This window comes from Capricornis sumatraensis, chromosome 7 (genome assembly GCF_032405125.1).
Source record: "Capricornis sumatraensis isolate serow.1 chromosome 7, serow.2, whole genome shotgun sequence".
NCBI classification, from domain to species: Eukaryota; Metazoa; Chordata; class Mammalia; order Artiodactyla; family Bovidae; genus Capricornis; species Capricornis sumatraensis.
The window spans coordinates 105,485,882-105,507,963 of record NC_091075.1 but is presented as its reverse complement, the minus strand read 5'-3'; the positions used below and the strand labels follow the sequence as shown (position 1 = coordinate 105,507,963).

At 49.6% G+C, this 22,082-nt stretch overlaps 1 protein-coding gene across 2 annotated transcripts in view; it reads right to left on the bottom strand.

Annotated features, from left to right (window-relative positions):
• Positions 1-22,082, bottom strand: part of JAKMIP1 (janus kinase and microtubule interacting protein 1) — a 73,070-nt gene that overhangs the window by 39,354 nt on the left and 11,634 nt on the right. For both annotated transcript variants that reach the window (XM_068975754.1, XM_068975755.1), the window contains 5 exons: positions 16,847-17,056; positions 15,880-15,999; positions 11,613-11,759; positions 10,562-10,702; positions 8,801-8,860 (listed from right to left, as the gene is read on the bottom strand). In XM_068975754.1, the coding sequence (XP_068831855.1) occupies positions 8,801-8,860; positions 10,562-10,702; positions 11,613-11,759; positions 15,880-15,999; positions 16,847-17,056 (678 nt within the window). The remainder of the gene's footprint in view (positions 1-8,800; positions 8,861-10,561; positions 10,703-11,612; positions 11,760-15,879; positions 16,000-16,846; positions 17,057-22,082) is intronic.

Genomic DNA, 22,082 nt, shown 5'->3' with positions numbered 1-22,082 from the left:
ATGTCATTCCCAATAATCCTGGGCACAGGAAGGAGCTTTCCAATCACAGCCGCTGATAGTCACATGACCGCAACTGACCCCCAGAGCTGGCCGCTTACCTTCATGCTTGTAGGTCATCTCCTGGCAGCCAGAAAAGTACAGACACACCAGGGTGCAGAGACAGAGGAAAAAGGAGAAATACAGCACAAAGAGGACGTACTCCATGGTGGGGACGCGGGGGCGGGGGAGAGTCTGGGACCCGCTAGCCCATGTGCGTCAGGGGAGCTGGAAGCCACATCACTGCCACCAGATTCCAGGCCTCTCTCGAGTCCTGGGAGGAAGCACCAATTCTTCTGCAGAGCACTCTCGTTTCCTCGACCACACTAGGTCCACTGCCTTCCTTCTCCGCTGCACCGTTCTGAGAACAACCGGGATGCTCCAGAAGGTGTGCCTTTATCAAAAGGGATGCCGGCTCCAGGGCAGATTGTGGGCTGAGAGGAGCCAGTTTCCAGGGGCGGAGCCTGGGTGAATCAGTCACAGCAGACAGCCTTCAGGCTGGCTGATTCTCTGGGGGCTTTCCTCCCAGCCTGGGGCTCCCCGAGTCTCCCTGTTGTCAGCGCCCCTGGGAACAACCCTAGCAACCGTGATGCCGAGAGAGCCTTCTTCAGGACCAGATCACGAAACGGGGAGGTGCCTCCTGCCTCGTGTGCTTAGGAAATTTCTCTGTTCATCCCCTCACCCTTTGTGTGACCCAGACTAGCTGAACTCATGGGTTCTTAGCGATTCTTCCATAAGCATTTGTTTTACCATTTATATGAACCGAAGCAAACCACCATCCAATAGAAAAATGGCAACCAGAGTAGTCCTCAGTTCCCACACCCATGTAGCACCTATGAGGGCACCTTCTTGCAGAAGCTTCTCTAGCCACAAGGTCAAATGTAAAAACCCTCCTAGAGGGAAAAAAGGGTAGATTTCACCATTAAAAAGTAAACCTTTTTATTTGAAAGGTATTAAAGCAACCCTGGAGGAGGGCATGGCAACCCACTCCAGTAATCTTGCCTGGAGAATCCTCATGGACAGAGGAGCCTGTCGCAAAGAATCAGACACGATGGAGCACCTAAGCACAAAGCAACATTAAGAGGCAAAGAATAATTCACAAAAGTGCGTGCTAAGATGCTTCAGTCATGTCTGACTCTTTGTAACCCCATGGACTACAGCCTGCCAGGTTCCTCTGTCCATGGGGTTCTCCAGGCAAGTATACTGGAGTGGGCTGCCATGCCCTCCTCCAGGGAATATTCCCAACCCAGGGACTGATCGAACCCAAGTCTTTTAGTTTCCTGCACTGATAGGCAGGTTGTTTACCACTAGCACCACTGTAGAAGCCCCAATTCACAAGAGAAAGAAATACGTATAGCCAAGTTCATATATATTTCCACTTCAATAATGTTTGACCCTTTCAGAGTAGCCATGATATGAGCTATGTAACCAGGTCACACTATGCAATTTAGTGCTAAGTCTTTAAGTTGTCTTTCCAAATGAGGTGCCACCAGGGTTGGGACTGGGTCAGGAATGGACCTGTGACCAGGCTGAACCAAGGCACACCAGTCCTGGGACTTTTGCTGGAACCACTGAGGAGAGATATCCTCTGACCACAAAGGTTGGTTGTCAGGTATAATGCCAGCCTGAACCTGCTAAAGCTGTTTGGGCCACCACATGGGAGAGTCTGCTTGAGAAAGAGGACAGTCCAGAGGAAAGCACACTTGAAAATGAAGATGGACAAGTCCTTGATAATTGCACGTGAGCACCTGGATCCAGCCGCACCTGGATCCAGCCGCACCTGGATCCAGCCGTACCTGAAACGCTTTCTCTCTAAGCTGCTCTGCACTTGGACCCTCAAGAAAAACCAAAGACAGCCTCTGCCTGGCAGAAGGATTCCTGGCTCTGCGGAAACCATGACACGTGTACCGTGGGCTGCCTCCTGGATCTACTTAGACCCACTTTGCCAGAAACTCCTCAAGAGTGAAAATTCCTCTCTACCCATCACCTGATGCTCTCTTATGCTCAAGGCAACAAGATGCACAAAGACAATGGTGAGAGGGATGGGGGATGGGAGAGGCTGAGAGCCGTTCTTCTTTGGCTGGACATGAGCTGCCACAGGGTCGGGGCAGGAGGTGAGCAGGACCAGGTCAAGGGCCCAGCCAAAGAGCTCTAGCTTTATCTCCTAAGAAACGGAGAACCAGTGGAGGGTTTTTTTAAGGAAGAAGGTGGCAGGGTAAGACCTGTGCCTTAAAAAGATAGTTCTGGTGGGAGGAAGATGCTGGAAGCAGAGGAGCAGCCAGAGAGCTGTAGCAATGGTCCCAGAACAGCAGATGAGGACCCAAAGGAAGGAGGTGGAGACAGATAAAGAAGCAAGGGCCTGGAGGGGAGGGTCTGGAATCAGGGAGTCTTTGCCTCAAGCCCCTCCACACTGGATCTAGGGTCCCCTCCTAACTCCAGGCAGGGGGCCAGGAGCTGCTGCAGACCTGCCTTCTAGCCCAGTCCTCTCTGGAAACTGAGTCTCACCCCCAGACTCACTCCTGGTGTTGGGGTATCCTGTCCTGCTAGACTATGTTGCTTACGACCACCATTACTTCCTGTCTATTCCAAAGTCTTCGGAAGTGATCTGGAAGTCCCCATGGGCATTGCTGTGCTAGATGAGGTGCCCTGGGCAGGTGAAATGGCCAAGTCAGGCTCCTAGCTCTGCTCTCCCTCTCTCCATTGCCCACCAACCTGCGATGTTGCCCCAGGTAGGACAGTACAGACTGCGTGTGCAGCTGAGCCACTCAGCTGCCTGAGTGTGGCCCTGCACCTTCAAAACCATGCCTGTATTCCATCTCCAGGGCCCCAATTGTTTCCCAAGTCCTTTACCAAAGGGCCCACAAACCCAGCAGGCAGCCCTTGGAGCAGCTCCCGGGGGGCTTCACATGCTTCTGATGTGAAGCTTAGCCAACCTGCCTGGCCGTTGAGGAGGGAACAAGATGATGGGCTGCTGCCCAGGCTGGAAGGGCCAAGCCCTCATCCCTTCCAGGGACCAAAACACGGAGTGAAAGCCCTTGGCTGCCTGCTGCTTGGAGGGGATCCCCGGCAAGACTGCAAGGATAAACAGCCTCTTTAGCCCATGCAATCAAGCCCCACGGTGCGGGCCGGGTGCTGTGCTAAGGGCGGCTCATAACCCGGGAAACGAGGCAAGAGCCAGCCCTCCCCATGCTGAAAGGCTGATGACGGAGCCGTGGAGGAAAGGCGGTCCAGGAACAAAGTCAAGCGGAAATGACCAGAGAGGGGAAAAAGGGTTTCTTTGGCTACTTAAAAATGGAGAAAGCGTGCACGTGACAGAAAGCACTCAGGCGTGTGGCCAGGCTAAGGCATGGCACCCCGGCTTATGTCCCAGGGCAGCTTTGGATGCCCGAGTTCTTCCTCCCACAAGCCTCAGGGCACAAGGTCAAGTTTGGACAGGTTTCAGGTGTACTGTCAGAGTGAATGCAGGAGCCGCGGACCAGGAGTGACCTGCATCCTGGTGACAGCAGATGCCTGGTCCATTCGGGAGAGGGAACCACAGACCTGATGCTTGGATCCCAGGAAGGGCCTACTCTCCGGTGGGGCTTTGATGTTTCCCAGCCTCCCTCAAAGGATGGGGATGTCACCTCACTGCTACCTGAGACTACCTCTCTCTTTTTAAAAATGCAGTAGTAGTAGCGTTAGTTGCTCAGTCGTGTCCGAGTCTTTGAGACCCCGTGGACTGTAGCCCGCCAGGCTCTTCTGTCCATGGGATTCTCCAGGCAAGAGTACTGGAGTGGGTTGCCATTTCCTTCTCCAGGGGATCTTCCTGACCCAGGGATCTAACCCAGGTCTCCTACATTGCAGGCAAATTCTTTACCGTCTAAGCTATAGGGAAGCCCCCTCTTTTAAAAATGGGGGCCATGAATTAGAGGGGGCGAGGGGGTGAGGCAGGGCCTCACATCTAACCCCTCATGCAGGGCCTGCATGCATCTAACAGGCCCTCCAAAGGAAAGCTACTCATTTAACATGAAGGGAGAAAGAAAAAGGATAATATAATTTACTGATTCCTATCTACTCTTCAGGCCTGGAGCCAGATGGTCCATTTGATCCCATAGATAAGATGCGTGTTGTAAGAACCAGGAAACTGAGGTTCTCAGATTTCAAGGCTACATAGCTAGGAGCTGGCCTGACTCCCTGCTGCTCCAGGCTATGGTTCCTGAGCTTAATCCAAGATCTCAGCTCTATTTTCAAGGCAAGTGAGCAAACTGTACTCATTTTAGCCATTCTTTATGGGCCCAGCTCTCTCCTAAGACACATCTCTTCCTTGCTAGGCTGCACATTCCAATGGCTGACCCACGACCTCCTGCCACTTCAGGGCAGGGGCTCTGTTTCCAGTTAGGTCCTGATCACACTTTCCACAGAGCAAGCCCTGAACCCTGGACAGGGCCCAAGGAACCACTTAGGATCCTTCTCCTGAAACCCCCACCCCGGGCTGAAAAATCAACAGCAGAGTCCCCAGGCAGGGACAGCCAACACCAGTCTTGTCCCCAGGAGCCCAATGAGACAGGTCAGGAGCCGTTGGGGACATGCTGGCCTCCCTGGAAGATGACTGCTATGCCCTTAGAGCATCTGCAGCAGCTGGGCTGTGGTATGGAAATGGAGGAGCCCCTTTGCAGGGAACTACAGAGTCCAAGGAGGCTTGCAACAGCTGGAGAGCAGGGATGGAAAGTTCTGGAACCTTCGATGCATTCACCGAGACACTCTGGCATGTAAAGACCCGGACAAAGTGATAAAGTGCATGTATGCATGAGGGACACAGTGCAATGAAGATTATTTAAGGAGAGAAAAGAATGTACTGATCCCTGCTGACATGTGGGAAAGAAGGAAGGGAAGCTGCCCAGGCCTGAGGGGCAAGCCCTGGGGACTAAAAACCTGCCCAGGTTCCCGATGAATCCACACATCCATCCCGTCCAGCCCTGGACTAGCTAGGATTAAGCAGGAGCATAAGGGAAACAGCTGTACATTGAATCCTGAGAAAAAGGAAAATACTGGTGGGTCACAGTAAGTGGGAAAGACCCCAAGCCAGGTCAGGAAATTTCCCTAGAGGTTCCAAGACTCTGCCTTCTAGTGGCGTCAAACTCTTGTAATTGCAGTGACCAAACTTCCGCATCCTGGAATGATCCAGTGTTAGGTAAATGCGTTTTTTCCAGTAAGAGCAATTTGTTTATTCAGTCAACAACTATTTAGGGACACCCACTCTGTGCCAGGCAATGACCAGGACACAGTGAGCAGGACACAGCTCCTGCCCACCTTGCCTGCAGTACATGCAAGCCTAGCAAATCCTAAGTCCAGTCTGCTGCTGCTACTGCTAAGTCGCTTCAGTCGTGTCCGACTCTGTGTGACCCCAGAGACGGCAGCCCACCAGGCTCCCCCGTCCCTGGGATTCTCCAGGCAAGAACACTGGAGTGGGTTGCCATTTCCTTCTCCAATGCATGAAAGTGAAAAGTGAAAGTGAAGTTGCTCAGTCGTGTCCGACTCTCAGCGACCCCATGGACTGCAGCCCACCAGGCTCCTCCGTCCATGGGATTTTCCAGGCAAGAGTACTGGAGTGGGGTGCCATTGCCTTATCCGAAGTCCAGTCTAGGCCTTTGTAAAGTTCTCTTCCCATAGACACATTCAGAAACAGGAAAAGGGGAAACAATCTCTTGTTCTGGATATTCTGACAATATGTGAAAAATATAGTCATGGGACAAAACTGGGTTTCCTGAAACCCTTTCTGGGGTATATAAGGGCACAACACAGCCAGTTCATGCAACAAACTGAATTCCTTTAGATGGTTGCTTTTTAAACAAGTCTTGTAGTGAAAATGGCCATCATGTACATTACTGACAACTGGGCAAAATGACACAACCCTTCTGTAGAGCAGACAGAAGGGTGAATGTTCTAGATTGAAGCCTTCACACCCTCTGACCCACATGTAGGCTTCCGGCCATCTATCCATGGGAACTATCCAGACTATGGACACAGTTTTCTGGACAAAAGGAGTTCACTGTGGTTACATTTACAGAAGCGGGGAGTCCAAGAAGACGGAAAGGGTGGTCACTCAATGAAAGGTTTAACACTCAGAGAATCTAGCAGAACTGGCTGGTGAAGAGCAGTCTGCTACGCGTAGACACATTTACTGCAGCATTATTCTCAACCGTGAGGAGCTAGAAGCAGACACGCCTGGTGGACACAGAACGTTAAACAAATTTATGGCCCATCCACTCAACAGATTATGCAGTCTCGAAAATTCATATTTATGATGACAGCACCATAACATGGAAAAATGCTTTCTAGTATAATCGTAAGTCAAAACCCAGGGTGCAAAAATGTATGCTACGATTACAGCTACATTATCTAAAAAATTTGAAGCAGAACAAGGATGGGGGGAGGAGATTGCATTAAAATGCCAACATTGATTGCACTGGGGAGGCACTGCCATGATGGACCACTATGTTCCAGATAGTCTATACTGTGGCTATGCTACTTCCATAATAAAAATATGTATTTAAATATAACCCAGTTCTGCTGAACCGCTTCCCGTTTCTGAGAGTCTAATGTCAGTGCATAGAAAGTTGTACCTCGTTCAACCTGACTTGGTGGCATAAGCTTGGGCCTTGGAGCCCCAGACTTGAGTTTAAATGTCAGTCTGTTACTTTTCCTCTTTGACTCATTTTTATATTTTATACCTATATACTTCCTGAATTTTAAAATTAAAAAAAAATAACACCAACCTCACAGGGTTGCTATGACGATTAAATGAGATGCTATAAGTAAACATTTACCCAAATGTACAAATTTGGTTCAAGATATATTTTATTTGGCCCACAGAGTGTACTATAAACAATTTGCACCAACATTCACAAGGATCTCCCTGGTGGCTCAGACGGTAAAGCGTCTGCCTGCCCTGTGGGAGACCCGGGTTCGATCCCTGGGTTGGGAAGATCCGCTGGAGAAGGAAATGGCAACCCACTCCAGTAATCTTGCCTGGAGAATCCCATGGACTGAGGAACCTGGTGGGCTACAGTCCATGGGGTCGCAAAGAGTCAGACACGACTGAGCGACTTCACTTTCACCAACATTCACAATCCTGAGATTTTACATAACAGTGTTATGGGTTGAACTGAGCCCCCCGACCGCAAAAGGTTATATTAAGGCCCTAACCCCCCAGTACTTCAGAGTGTGACCTCACTTGGAAATAGAATCATTGTAATAATCAGTTAAAACGAGGGCACACTGGATTGGGGTGGACCCCTAATCCAATGTGATTAATGTCCTTATGAGAAGATGGCTATGCAAAGACAGAGACACACGGGGAAAACAGCACAGCACAACAGAAGTAGAGACTGCAGCTGGGCAGCGTTAAGCCAAGGAACAGAGAGGGGTGGTCAGGGAAGCCTGGCGTGCTGCAGTCCATGCAGTGGCAAAGAGTCGGACACAGCTGAGTGACCGAACTGAACTGAACTGAAGACGAGGCAAGTCTTGTCAAATAATACCAATTTTCCAGTAAGTCACCAGAAGCAAAGAAGGACTTCCCTAAAGGTTGGGATCATGCTGCCAACACCTTGATTTTAGACTTCTAGACTCCAAAACCTTGCGCTAATACATTTCTGTTCTTCTAAGACACCCAGTTTGTGGTACCTTGTTACAGAAGTCCTAGGAAACCAATGCAGAGATTTCCACGTCCCTTGAATGACTGAATTATCTGGCACCACCTGGCTCACTTTCCTACAGCAGCTGATATTCTGGACCCAGTTTTTCACAGTCACCACCACTCCCTATTGTCCCACTGACACCAAGGCCATATATCCGTGGTCATTCAGTAAGACATCTGCATGGCTGTTTTCTTTATAGATGAGAAATATTTCTACATAGCCATATCTCTACCAAAAGATAAACCAGGAGGGGCATCTGGTTTAGTAAGAAGGCGACCAGGCCCATATCTTCATGGAAGTGAAAAATGTTTCCAGGTGTTAATACAAACTAAGGCCTTTTAAAAAATAGCAATTTGCAGGACTTCTCCAGCAGTTCAAAGGTTAAGACTTCACCTTCCAATGCAGGAGTGTAGGTTCTGTACCTGGTCTGGGAACTAAGATACCACATGCCCCCTTGTCAAAAAACCAGAACATTAAACAGAAGCAATAGTGTAATAAATTCAATAAAGACTTAAGAAATGGTCCACATCAAAAAAATCTTTAAAAAAAAATATACCAATTTGCTCTTTTACTTTCCAGCTTGGTCCCTGTGGGCATCTGAGTTTTCCAAGACTGCCTCTGCTCACCTCACTGGACATTTGGACAATGTCTCTATAAAAAGGGCAAAACCACATTTTCCAGGAAGAACGCATTCTGCATCATTTCAAAAAAGCCTGAAGCCCCTGATTCTTCAAAACAGGATATATAGATGTTATAAACCAAGACCAGGTATCCTTTAAATCCTTCAAAAGGTCTAAGTATTTATGTTTTTAATTTTGGGCGCACATCCCCAGAGGCCTAAATACAGGATATATCTGTAAATTTTCCATGAATAAATGACAGTAACCAGGTCCATGGCCTAGTTATTTATGTTGCTTTGAGAAGTAGCTATAACAGGTTTTTCTGCATCAAACATGCACAGATGTGAGGGTGCCTGCCTTCAGGGCCCCTCTATGGGTTGCTCACTCCCCTCCCCCATCCCTGGACCACCCGCCCTGCAGATCCTGGCATGGAGCCAGAGCAGGGCAGCTGTGCCACCGCTGGCTCACCTTGGGTGGCTTCAGGCCCTTCCCGCGATGTCTTCTGGACCGCAAGAGCCGTTCTCTCTCCTAGAAGGAAACACAACCGTTTGCATCTTCAGCCAGTCTTCACATCACGCCCAGCGACCCACTGGCTCCAAGAGGGCATAACTCACAAAGGGCATAACTCACAACTCTGTTGCGCCTACCTGTCTGCACCAGGCCTGAGTCGGCCCAGGTCCTAAGCACCCAAGGCACGGCTGCTTCTCAGAACTGACAGCTACAGAGCCACACCGTGAACTGGACTTGGACCCTCCCAGAAAAAAAAAAATGCCAAGGTTGGCCAGTACTGTAAAACTCCACCCTGGCTGCCTTTGGGGCTGGAAGCTATAAAACTTCAGGCGATGTTGACTAGTTACCTACTGTCAGTGACCCCAATAGAAGATAAATAATCTTGTGGCTTCGATCTCACACAGAGCTGTGGCCAAATCCCCATGGGGATGACACACACCTCATTTCTCTGATTCTCAGCTTCTTCCTTTGCTATAAGTGCCAGAACCTACCCTGCAAGAGACTGTGATTACCTGTGGCTTCTCTCAGTAGAAATGGCACCTACAGGGGTAGTGGCAGGAGTAGCAGCATTCTGCCCCAGAGGAAACCAGCAAATTCTCTCCTTCCTGATTATCTCCTTTCTGATAGGATGTTCCTATCCTCTTTGGCTGTCAGGAAACCCAGAGACAAATACGGTGCCTGGCAACAACCCTTATGGTCCACCCCTGTGTCCCTCCTGATCTTGACTGACGCTGCCATCTTTATTTTCTCTCGTCTTATCTGTTTATTATTCCTCTTTCGACCCTGTCATCGTTTCGTTGGGTGTGTTTTTTTCACCTTATGTGGCATAAAGACTTTTATGTGTAATGAAGCAAAGATGAATGGAAGGTTGAATGAATAAATGGGAGGGTGGAATAAAGGCAGGATGGAGAGAGGAAGGAATGGACGGGAGAGGGGGAGGATGGGAAGGCGGATGGAAGGAGGGGAGGGAGTATAGATGGGTGAGTGGAAGGAGGGAGCAGAGATGGAGAGACAGGCAAGCAAAGTGAACTGGACAACTTATAGTCAAAGCCTTTTCTAGAGCTTTGCTCACTGGCTTTTCTATTTTTTGAAATACTCTTTGCTTCTAAGATGCAACTAAAGCTCACTATAGATGCTCCCTTCATGGTCCCTAAGCTCCTTCCACAGAGAGCAGCAGAACTCTCTGGATGTCACACTCAACCTCCTTAAGACATACTCACACTCCCCCCTCCTTGATCTTACAAACACACACACACACACACACACACACACACACACACACGTTCTTAGCAAGTTCTTCAAATTCTGGTCTGATTATAAGGTTCCAGTTTTCAAGTTCACAGTCTGCAATAATAGGCTAAAAAAAAACACATCAGACTTCTCCAGGACAGATCGATCACACCCACTCTGTAAAGGCCAGAGACTCTTTTCAAAAGAGGCTGATGCTGCTTCTTAATGGCAGCAAACTCAGCATAAGGGCTGAGCAAAAAGAGTAACCATGGAAACCGCTCCCAGATACCAGGTGATGTCGTGTAAAGCAAGTGGAGGCTGCTTTCTGGAAGAATGGAGCAGGAAGGCCCCATCACCGGGAGAAGCTCTGTGAGACGCTCCCCTGCCCCCCTGTGCCCCCACACTGCTTGCAGCCCTGATGCCATTCTGGAGGCCCATGTCTCCTGGCACCCCACGGAGGGCTTGGCACTGGTGCAGGCGCAGACATACCAGTGAGAGATCGTCAATGACGTGTTGCTGCTCCAGCACCTGCAGCCTCAGGAACTCGATCTCCTGCTCGTCCCGTGTCAGACTGAGGTCGTTCAAGGAAGTGTGCCTCTTCAGGGACGCCTGGGCCGACAGTTTCTCTTTCTGCAGCCAAGGGAAGAGAGGACACTGCAGGGCTGCTCGTCCGTAACCCTTGTCAGGGACCCACCATGCGTCAGGGCACAGAGTGTGGGCTTGGGGATATGGGATGAAAAGACGGAGGGAGGGATGACTGCTCCCTGGTCCCCACTCTGGAGGAGCGGACAGCTGCAGACCAGAGCCAGGCTCGAGGCGGGGCTGACTGTGCCCGCTGCCGACAGGAAGGGCTAGCAGGCAAAGGGGTGGGAGAGGTGGACATCTGCCCTGAGCCTAGAAAGCTTGGGTGCTGGGGAAAGAGAGCATGCCACGTGGTAACAACCCACACTCACACCTGGACCTTCCAGGGAACAGGGAAGAGGGTGTTCCGTCTCCCAGAGCCTCAGTCTTCTCAGCTGTACAATAGGCATGCTTGAGGCTACTTTGGACAATGAAACTCAGAGTATTCCTTAAACCATCAGCTGTAAGACACCACTCTGACCACAAAGACCAATCATTCTTGCTGGAGCAAATGAAAGGCCCTGATTCAAAGCACTTGGAGCAAAACTGTAATTGTTGGCCTACTGAGCTGCCCCAATGTCCCAGGTCTCCTGTGAGAACCTTCTGTGTCATCACTCCATCCTGTCCCTGACCCTACAGCACTGATGTTTGCAATCCCATTTCATGGATGAGGAAGAGGTCTGGGTACAAGGACCCCAGGTGGAGATGGCAGAGAGGAGGTGCAAACCCGCTGTCAGGCCACCTGATACACGCTCCTTCGGGCACAGATGCCCACAGCACTGTAAATTCTGGGGAATGGAGGCAGGAGGGATGGGGTGGGGTTGGGGTCGGGTGGGAGATGGCCTCGGCAAACTTGTACTGTTCGGGTCAGGGGCTGGAGGAGCCCGGGCGAGACAAGGGCTCCGGGTCCGCGACTCACCATCTCCACGTTTTCCCGCGTGAGGTTCTTGATCTTCTCTTCCATTCTCTGGATGCTCTGCAGCAAGTCCTCATTCTTCTTGTTCATCCGCTTGTTCTTCTCCACCAGGGGCTTCAGCTGGACCTCCGTCTCGCGGGAGCGTTTCAGCTGCGATTGGACAGACACAGAGGGCAGCAGCCGTAAGGCCCAGCTGTGGAGGCCAACGGAGATGCCACCTGGCTGGAGCCGCCCCTGAGGGGACCACATCGCCTGCGTGATGCAAACACCAGGAAGAGCCCACAGATACCTGGCTTCCAGACACAGGCTCCCACCTGAGCCTCAGAAGGCCTCGGGCAAGGCAAGAGGAAGGGGTACAGCCCAACACGGAGACTCAGAGATCTGTCTCAGGTCACCCTGCTGGCAAGTGGCCTGAGCTGCATCCACACTTCCCTTACATCCAGGCAAAACCCCCAGAGGGCAAGGTTCGCATGCATAAAGGTCAGTCCAGCCATCTAGCTCCTCCTGGCCACCATTTCTCCCCAGGCACAGACTTAGCTGAAAGCTCAGCACTCTTCAGACAACAGAGGATCCCTGGGCCCGGCGCAGTGCTGCGGGTATGAGATAGATGGGTAGCACCCGGCCCTGAGCTGCTCCCCGAGTACTCTGAGCATGGTCCCTGTGACCATGGGGTGTCCCTCCACCCTCTCATCTTGTCAGCATCTGGAGGGCCCCTCTTGGGCCCGGGTCCTGTCCTAGAGGCTGTGTCAAAGGGAAGACACCATGGGGGTGGCCATCCAAGAGATGGGGGAAGAGAGCAAAGATGGTAGCAGAGGTAAGAACACAGTGAGACAGGTCCTCATGGATGCCACATAGGGGAGGCACGCTGTCAGGGGTCAGAAGGGGCAAGATCAGGGCGCGTCCAAGGAGCTTCATGGACGGCAGTGGGAACACGGAATGTGGGGATGGGAAGAGCTGGGCGGGCCTGCTGAGGCCTGATTTAGGGAGCTGAGAACTCTATCATTGGTTTCCACCCCCAGCTCACCGGCCCTCCCCACCCACCCTCCTCTGGCCAAAGGCTTTGAGGCACAAGCATTCTGTGGTCAGGTCTACCTTCTAGAACAATCCATCACTCTGACTGCTGTGTGCGGGCCAGCCCAATGAGACAGAGACACGAGAAATGCTGGTGGAGGGGGATACGGAGCAGGGACTGGGAGACTGAACAACTAGAAGCATCCACTCTTCTTCCGTCTGTACACAGTGTCCTCGGTGACGCACACTGGCTGCAAGGCCACAGCCAAACTTTCAGCCTCAGTTTTCTCATCTATAAGATGGGAATACAGTAGCAGACTCCGGGAGACAGTGAAGGACAGGGAAGCCTGGTGTGCTGCAGTCCACGGGGTTGCAAAGAGCCCAGCATGGCTGAGTGAATGACCAACAATGGTCGTATCTGCCTCAGACACTTGTTGCGAGAACTAAATGCATGGGTATAGCTTCTGCAGGGTGATTTTAATGGATGAAAATTAGAAACAACTTAAATATTCATCGATATGATGACAGTTGCAAGACCCACTCCATCAGGTACTCACCATGTGTCCAGGCATCCCCTCTCCATTAACCCTCACCTCGATCCCAGGAGGGGCTCCCTCCCATCCCCATTTCACAAAGAACCTGGCCACAGAGAGCTGGGGCAATGTGCTCAAGGTCACACAGAAAGTGCCAGAACCAAGAACCAAACACAAGGGACTGACTGCAGACCTCTGCTTTGGGTCACCAGGATGTGAAAGTTAAGATGAAACACTGATGGTAGTCATTAAGATGTAAAATGTACCTCGCCTTATACATTGTACCGCTAGAAATCTATCCTGCAGAAATAAAGGTTCAAGGGAGTAAAAACAAAAATGTATCTTCTGTGCGGCATTGTGTACAGTAGCAGAGAAACCTGCTGCTGCTGCTGCTGCTGCTGCTAAGTCGCTTCAGTCGTGTCTGACTCTGTGCAACGCATAGACGGCAGCCCACCAGGCTCCCCCGTCCCTGGGATTCTCCAGGCAAGAACACTGGAGTGGGTTGCCATTTCCTTCTCCAATGCATGAAAGTGAAAAGTGAATGCGAAGTCACGAAATAGCCTAAATCTTTACCAGTAGAGGAGTGGCTGAATAAAGCATGGTTCGGCCACACAGACGGAGTTCCACACAGTTGTTACAGAGACAAAGGAAGATCTTCCGCATTGCTGGGAAATGGGGTAACGGATACATCGAGGGGAAAAGCAAGTTGCGTAACAACAATACACAGGCAAACTATCCTGTGTGTAACCATAAAATAACAACAAAGGCTCTTCCTAAGTGTCAAGACATTCACATAAACATGAAAAGCATGTCAGAACCACTTCAAACTGTTAACAGTAGCTATCTCATGATTTTAAGATCCCAGCACTGTTATTTACAGTATGCAAGCAACCTAGATGTCCTCTGACGGATGAATGAATAAAGAAGCTGTAGCACACATGTGTAAAATGGAATATTACTCAGTCACAAAAAGGAACGAGTGTGAGTCAGTTCTAGTGAGGTGGCTGAACCTAGAGCTTGTTATACAGAGTGAAGTTCAGTCGGAAAGAGGACAATAAATATTGCATATTAATGAATATATATTGATTCTAGAAAGATGGTACTGAGGAACCCATTTGTCGTGCAAAAATAGAGACGGTTACATAGAAAACAGACTTGTGGAAATAGCGGGAGAAGGAGAGGGCGGGACGAGCTGAGAAGGTAGCACCGGCACATATACACTGCTGCTGCTGCTGCTAAGTCGCTTCAGTACTGCGTGTAAATAGATTTAAAAGAAGAGAAAAATGATAGCTAGCGGGAAGTTGCTATGTAACACAGGGAGCTCAACCTGGCACTTTGTGACAACCTAGAAGGGCTGAATGCTGAGAGTGGGAAGGAGGTTAAAAGAAGGAGGGGACATATGTATACTTATGGCTGATTCACGCTGTTATACGGCAGAAACCATCACGACATTGAAAAGCAATTATCCTCCAATTAAAAATAAGTTTTAAAAAAAGATCCCAGTTCTGGCAGGCTTATCAATTCTTTCTTTAAATGCTTCAGAAGGTCTGAATTGTTTCAAGCAAGGTATTTTTTCTAATCCATTTAGTAAACTATTTTGCCTCTCATGAGGGATTTTTTTTTTAAGCTCATGAATATTTACCCAATAGGTGGAGACATAATATGAGATGGACTGTCTGATGAAAGCTATATAAAAATATGCCTTTAAAAATACTGGAAGGAAATGAAATTATTCTGATCCTGTTAAAACCATGAAGAAGTGACGCTTATTAACACTTTTTATCTCCATGTATTTCAAAAATACAGATACTTTTACAATAAAATTTAGAATAAAGAAAAATACTATGAGGCATTTGTCAAGAAGTTTATATATAGACTACCACTCCATAAAAATTAGTTTAACTGTTTATCCTGCATTTTCGAGAAGTTACTATTTTTACTTGAGATTTTGTTTTGTTTTGTTTTGTTTTGGCTGTTCCCAGCCTTAGCTGCTGCATGTGGGATCAAGGTCCCTGACCAGGGATTGAACCCTGGCCCCCTGTATTGGGAGCACAGAGTCTTAGCCTCTGGATCACCAGGGAAGGTCCTTGAGATTTTTTTTTTTTAACCAGAAGTTCATATCCACTACCTTTAAAAATAGAACTATGTGAACTTTTATGCAAAAGAAAGTAAACAGATAAGCAAAAAATAAAAACTGTCCATAATCATACCACCTAAAACAACTTCCCATATCCAGGATGATGATAATGTGTTTTTGTTCTGTAAACCGCTTTTATCATTTAATTTATTGTGGACAAATTTCCATGGCAGTTAAATATGATCTAAAACACCATTCTTAATGACTGCATACAGTTCACTGCATAAATGTTCCATGATTATTTTGATCAGTACTTGAGGATCGAACAAGTGGGGTTTGGTTTCGTCTGGTTTCATCTGGTTGCTACTGTATAGAGACATCACTGCTATGAACACCCTCTCCACGGACCCCTCACTGAACTTTTCTGATTGTCAGCTCAGGATAAATTCCTGCAGAAACTAAGGATACTAACAGGTCTCTTCAACAAGTGTGTGTTCGATTTTTAACCAGGAAGAAATTAGGGGAAAGTAGAGAAAACCAGACGGCCTGGATATCAACTTCTTGTTTAGAGCCTGGTTTGTGGCCCCAGGACTGCTCTCCCGAACCCCGCAGGCTCCATCTGCCTCTGAGGGGGTGGGGGGCTGATTACCAGTTCATTCCTCTCGTCTGCCAAGAGGGTATTTCTGTCTTCCAGCTTCCGTATCACCGAATTCAGTTCAGCAATTTTTAGCTGAAATCGCCGCACGTCTCGCTCATCCATATGTTGATCCTAAAATAGAATCAAGACACGAATGTACTTTGAAAAAGCTTAACTGAGTCAGAGCACTTCATGGACCCTTCTCGGAAAACTCTCAGGACAAAGGTGAGCTCCTCATCAGGGGGACAGTCAGCCGTGCTGGGGCTCCCCCAGGTCAAGCAACATGTGGAAAGACCAGCTCCAAGGCGATGAGACGGCAAACCCTCCAGCGGCTCCCTAAGATCTGGGGACCTTCCATCCCAGCCCCTGCTCTCCGAGCATCTCTGATGAAGGCACATCACCAATATGCCAGGCACTGACTGTGCCCACCTCGCTCACCACTGAGATGCCAGGACCTCATGTGGGTGTCTGCACACAGCCTGCCTGACAGACTTCAGTATTTAGTGAATGAATGAACAAGTGAATGAATGAATGTCTGCAGCTTCGGCCTCCTCTGTGCCTCTTAACTACCAGCTGTCCCCAGGTGCCCTGTCTGTTGGCTGAGCTCCCTCTCCTGGGCAGGGGGCTCTGCCTTTAAATCATATTGTCCTCACTGGGTCCCTTTCTGCGCTCTTACTGGATACTCGGCATTCACGCTTTCATTTCTTTCTTTTTAGTTGAACTCTAAGACCACCAGAGGCAAGAGCAGCCTGTTCTTCACCTCTGCACTCCCTGTGCCGAGCACTGGGCCTGGCCGCAGTGAATGTCTGTATGTGTAGCGGGATGGGTAAGGGAGAGAAGGAAGGGTATGCAGATGGACGGGAAGGAAGGAGGAGGGATGGGGGGAAGGCAGGCAAGCGAGTTCACCAAGAATGACCAGTGGGAGGAGTGATGGGTAGGCGGTCGGCTCGATGGCCCCGGTGCGTCATGAGCCCCTCACCTGGACGCCCATGAGCTCGGCCATGTCCCCTATGCCGGGCGGGAGCTCTCTCTTTGGACTACCGTGGTACCGCTCAGCCTCTCTGACCTGAACCAGCTGCTCATCCAAAGCCTCTTTCTGAAGCAGCAGCTTCTGGGTCTGCCCAGTCTGCACGCCGAGCTCCTTCTCCAAGGCCAGAATCACACGATCTTTCCCCTTGATCTCATCCATCTGAAAAGAGAAAGAACAAGCAGCTGACTGTAGGGGCTTGTGACCAAGGAGAGCTCTCCCTTGCTGGCTTCAGGCCCAGGGGAAGGTTCAGCAGCTCCGTGGATCCAGGGCGGCTGGACTCCGCAACACGGGACAGAGAGACACCACAGGGCACGGCCCAGGCCCTGCTCCCCTGTCGATCACCGGCCCCAGCACAGAGAAGCACAGAGCTGAGGGTTCAACCCATATCATCAACCAGACACTTACCCCGAAACTGATCTATGTTTCTTTCCTTACCTTCATGACATAAAGTCAAATCCTGACCGTCCAGGGTCACCCAGCCACTCCCTACCCTGCCCCATGCAGCTCAGCTTGGTCAGAGTTGGTTGTCCTCCTGCCTCCCACTCCCGTCGGGCCGTGTCTCCTGCTGCTGCTGCTGCTAAGTCGCTGCAGTCGTGTCTGACTCTGTGCGACCCCACAGACGGCAGCCCACCAGGCTCCTCTGTCCCTGGGACACTCCAGGCAAGAACACTAGAGTGGTTTCCATTTCCTTCTTCAATGCACGCATGCATGCTAAGTCGCTGCAGTCGTGTCCGACTCTGTGCGACCCCACAGACAGCAGCCCACCAGGCTCCTCTGTCCACAGGATTCTCGAGGCAAGAATACTGGAATGGGCTGCAAACAGCTCTCGCTAAGGTCTCCAACCCTCTCCTGGCCCCCAAACTCACCAGACAATTTTCTGTCCTCTCTCCTCACCCCATCTGACACTCTCACCCACTCCCTCTTCATCAACTCCCCCCACCCTCCTGCCCTCCATGGGACTGTCTCCATCTACTTTACAGACTCACCTTCCCCTGGTCACCATGGAAGTCTGTAGTTTCCAAGTAGTTTCCTATTCCCATCTGTAGCCTCTCCCCGACCAGCCAAGTCCTCACGCACGACACTAGCTCCCTGTATGTGGCTGGAGCTCCATCCTCCTCCCCCTGCTGTGACATCTCTAGGAGTCCCACAGTCAGAGAACCGACTGGCTGCTTCTTGGGGCCCCAGAGTGCCTCGGTCTCCCCATGTGCAAGCCTCGGCATGAGCCCCAGCTCACCCAGCCTCATCCCTCATTCCCTACAGGAAGCCAAGCAGAAAAAAAGCTTATAGGAGGAAGCTTCTGCCATATACCATACACTTCAGTTGTTTCTGGACCCAAAAGCCAACAGCTGGGAAACTGCCCCAGGAAGGGCGCTGTGCTGGCGTGCCCCCTCCCCAAATCCATGCCCTTCTTACCACCTTGGAATGTGACTTCATTTGGAAATAGAGTCTGCAGATATAGCTAAGGTGAGGTCACAGTGGAGTCAGGTGGGCTCTAATGACTGGGGTCCTTATAAGAGGAAAGAGACACAAACAAGGGAGAAGATGACTGCAGAGACTGGGGTGATGCAGCCACAGCCACGGAACACCTGGAGCCACCAGAAGCTGGAAGAAGCAGGAAGCACCCTCCCCTAGAGCCTCCAGAGAACAAAGTCCTGCAACACCTTGACTTCAGACTTCTAGCCTCCAAACCTGTGAGTGAATACATTTCTGTTGCTTAAGCCACCCAGTTTGTGGTACTTTGTAACAGCAGTCCTAGGAAACTAATACAGGTGTTAAAAGAGAAAATTTCCCAGTACTAGAGTTTCATTCATTGACAAAAATCACAACAGTTTCAACTACAGTGATTATCATCACTGAATTTAGGAATAAATTCTGAGACAAGGTATACAAAAAACTTCTGAAAAGAATACTAATGCTTTAGTAAGAATGGTTTCAACAAGCTCTGGATAGAGTCTTTATGACATGGTATTGTTGAACACATACCTGTGCATGCCCGTGTGATATAACGTGGATATTGCCTTGATTACCCAACACAAAGGTTAAAGCCACATGCTATCAAACAGCTTGCCACAGAGGGAAAAGTACTAGGCATGGAGTAAGAAGGTATGAACTGGAGACTAAACCCCCACTGGTGAACTGTGTGACCTCTGGCAAGGCATTTGATCTCTCCAGGCTTCAGGCTCACTTGTAGAATGGGGATGTAGGCAGCTCCACTTAGAAGGGGAACTGTGAGGACTGAAGGGGACAGCAGACAGGCAGGCTGCTTAGGAGCAAGGCCACTGGATTGCTGGGTCCTGGCCCTAAGGCCACCACTCACTGGCTCTATTATCTTGGTTTGGCGACCTGATTTCTTCCTATGCCTCAGTTTTCTCATCTGTGAAATGGGGATAATCATGGGGATGTTGTGAGGGTGAAATGAATACATGGAAAGTACTTAACACACGGTAGGCATAAAGTAAACAACTCTAATTACAACTGCTGCAGGCACATAGTAGGTCTCAATAAGTAGTAGCTCCTGTCCTTCCTAGATTTTTATCTCCTTTGGTGTGCAAATATGAAGAACACTGCAGTGGTCTGAATTATGGTTCCTAAAAGGGTATATTCACATCCTGACTTCAGATACCTGTGAATAGAAACTTGTTTAGGAAAAGGGTCTTTACAGGTGTAATTAAGGACCTTAAGATGAGATCATCCTGGATAAACTGGGTGGGTCCTAAATCCAATGACAAGCATCCCCACAGGACAAAGAGAAGATGCATAGGAAGAGGGAAAACACAGAGGCGAGCCGTGTAACAGGGAGGCAGAGATTGGAGTGGTGCAGGCCCCAGAAGCTGGAAGAGCAAGGAAGGGCCCTCCCCGAGAGCCTTCAGTGGGGCACGGCCCTACTGACACCTTGACTTTGGACTTCTGGTGTCCAGAGCAGTGAGGTAATAAACTTCAGTGCGTCTGTGGCCATTTGTTAAGGCAGCCCCAGAAAACAAATACAAATGCCCTTCTCATTAAGCACACTCTCAGAGGGTGCACATTGAAGTTGATTGTAACCTGAATCAGAAGTTGAAACTCCTGCCTCTGAATCAGACACCTTGAATTGAGACACAGATTGCTCAAGCAGAGAATACTGATTAAGAGCCCTGTCCTGGGCAGACAGAAGTAAGTTCAAATCCCCACCCCCACCAGCTGTGTAACTCTGGGCAGGCTGGGTCACCTCTCTTAGCCTCAGCCTCTGTGAAGTGGGGACAATGAGAACACCCTGTTTAACTAGGGGGAGATTCAGATCAACCGCGGAAAGAATTTATCACAGAACCTGGATATCACAGAACCTGGCATCTTAAAAGCACACAATCAATGTTGGCTGCCATCATTAATCTACTTTAGCTCCTAGCTATCTTATTTAAACAGCAGACCGTGAAAAACTGATAAAATATAACTGAGATTTATAAAGGAGGAAAATGGTACCCCTAAAACCCCAGAGTGAGGTTTTCAAGCAAAGTCCCAGAGTTCTAACAGGCTCTTTGAGTGGCCTTTCTTTGGGAAAAAAAAAAAAAAAAAAGGTTTCTCCCCTTCTTCTGCATCCCTCCCTGTCCCCCAAGACAATCTCCCGCAGCTCCCCGCTTTGACTAAACCTGATCTGAAGGTGTGGGGAACAGCGCCCCCACTGTAGAAGAACTCTTGGTGATGCAGGAAACGTTGTTGCCACTGCCGATTTCAACCCAGAAACTGTAAGAACAATGTGAAAGGAGTTAACCACTTAAACTTGTTTTCCTGAATTCAACAATACTGACGGATGCTGGGAAACACGGATGAGCAAAACAGATCAGAGTCCCTGCCTCCAGAGCTTTCATTCCAGAGGGGAGGGGAGCTGAAAGCAGAAGTCAATACTGGAGTAGACTAGAGCATGCTTAGTGCTGGAGAAAAAATAAGGCCAGGGGAATCAGTGATGCGAGCCGTTCCGAGTTAACAGGTAGGGTTCCAGTCTGTCCCCCTCAGCATTCTGGCTGCACACTTCTGGCTTTGCTCTGGGGCCAGGAAGCACTCCCTTCCACCACCACATTACACTAGTCCCTTCCACAAGAGGGCACAGCATCACAAGCAAGATGTCTCTGGAAATTCTCAGCTTAGAAGAGCATTGGTTCCCTACTTGATTCCAGTAAGTGAGCAAAGGGCTTAAACCCAATCACACGGAACAGGTTCCTAGAAAACAGCCTCCACTAGTGGAGATGGCATCCAGGAATGGATGGACGATGTGAAATAGATTCTGGAGCCAACATTTTCTAGGTTGTCACATTTCCCCAGCCAGAGTCCTGAGGTTCCAGAGGTTAGGAGACCTGCCAGCTCACACAGCTGTGAAGGCACTCTTCTTTGTTGACTCCGGTCTGGCTCCCAGCCTGATCTTAGTGATCTTTCCCCCTACCCTGAGGATGGTGAGGAAGTGTGAACTTCTGACAGTGACCTTCTTGAGCTTCCCTGAACCCCATCACCTGAGTGTGCGGGACATTCCTGGATTGGTCCCTGCATCCATTTCCCCTTCTGCGACATTCTCACTATCACCATGAGAGGGGGCGGGGCTGCACCACTCCAAATTCCCAGGGCAGGCCCTGATTGGCTCACACCACCTGCATGGCCCCGCCCCTTAATAGTAATTGGTTCAGGGATGGATACATGATCCACTCAGAGCCAACAGCCTGAAGAGGGTGTTGCTAGGACCCTCCTATTTCTTCTTAGGAGTTAAGAAAGAGCTTCTCTCACTTTCTCTGGGCTGTTTCTTGTGAGGACGTGGAGTCTGACACAATGATGGCATCTCACCAGCACAGTGAGAGTCTAAAGCCTGAGAACAATAAAAGATGGGACAGAGCCTAAGAAACTCAGGTCCTGGGTGACATCATTAGTCCCACTGAGGCTGTGCCAGAGGCTAGTCCAGATACTTTAGTCAAGAAAACTGGTTTGAGGTAGAGTTTCTGTCACTTGCAGCCGTAAGATTCTAACTGAGGGGGAACAAACAACAGTTCTGGATGATGGCTATCAGTTCTTACATGCTACTGTGAGCTCAGGAAGACATGTGCACTTAAGAGACATGCTCTTTCTCAGTTTTTAAAAGACCCTCAATGTAGACATTATCCCATTTTACAGATAAGCTTGAGGCCCAGAACAGTGAATGTGCCCACACTCTAGGCAGCAGCAGATCCAT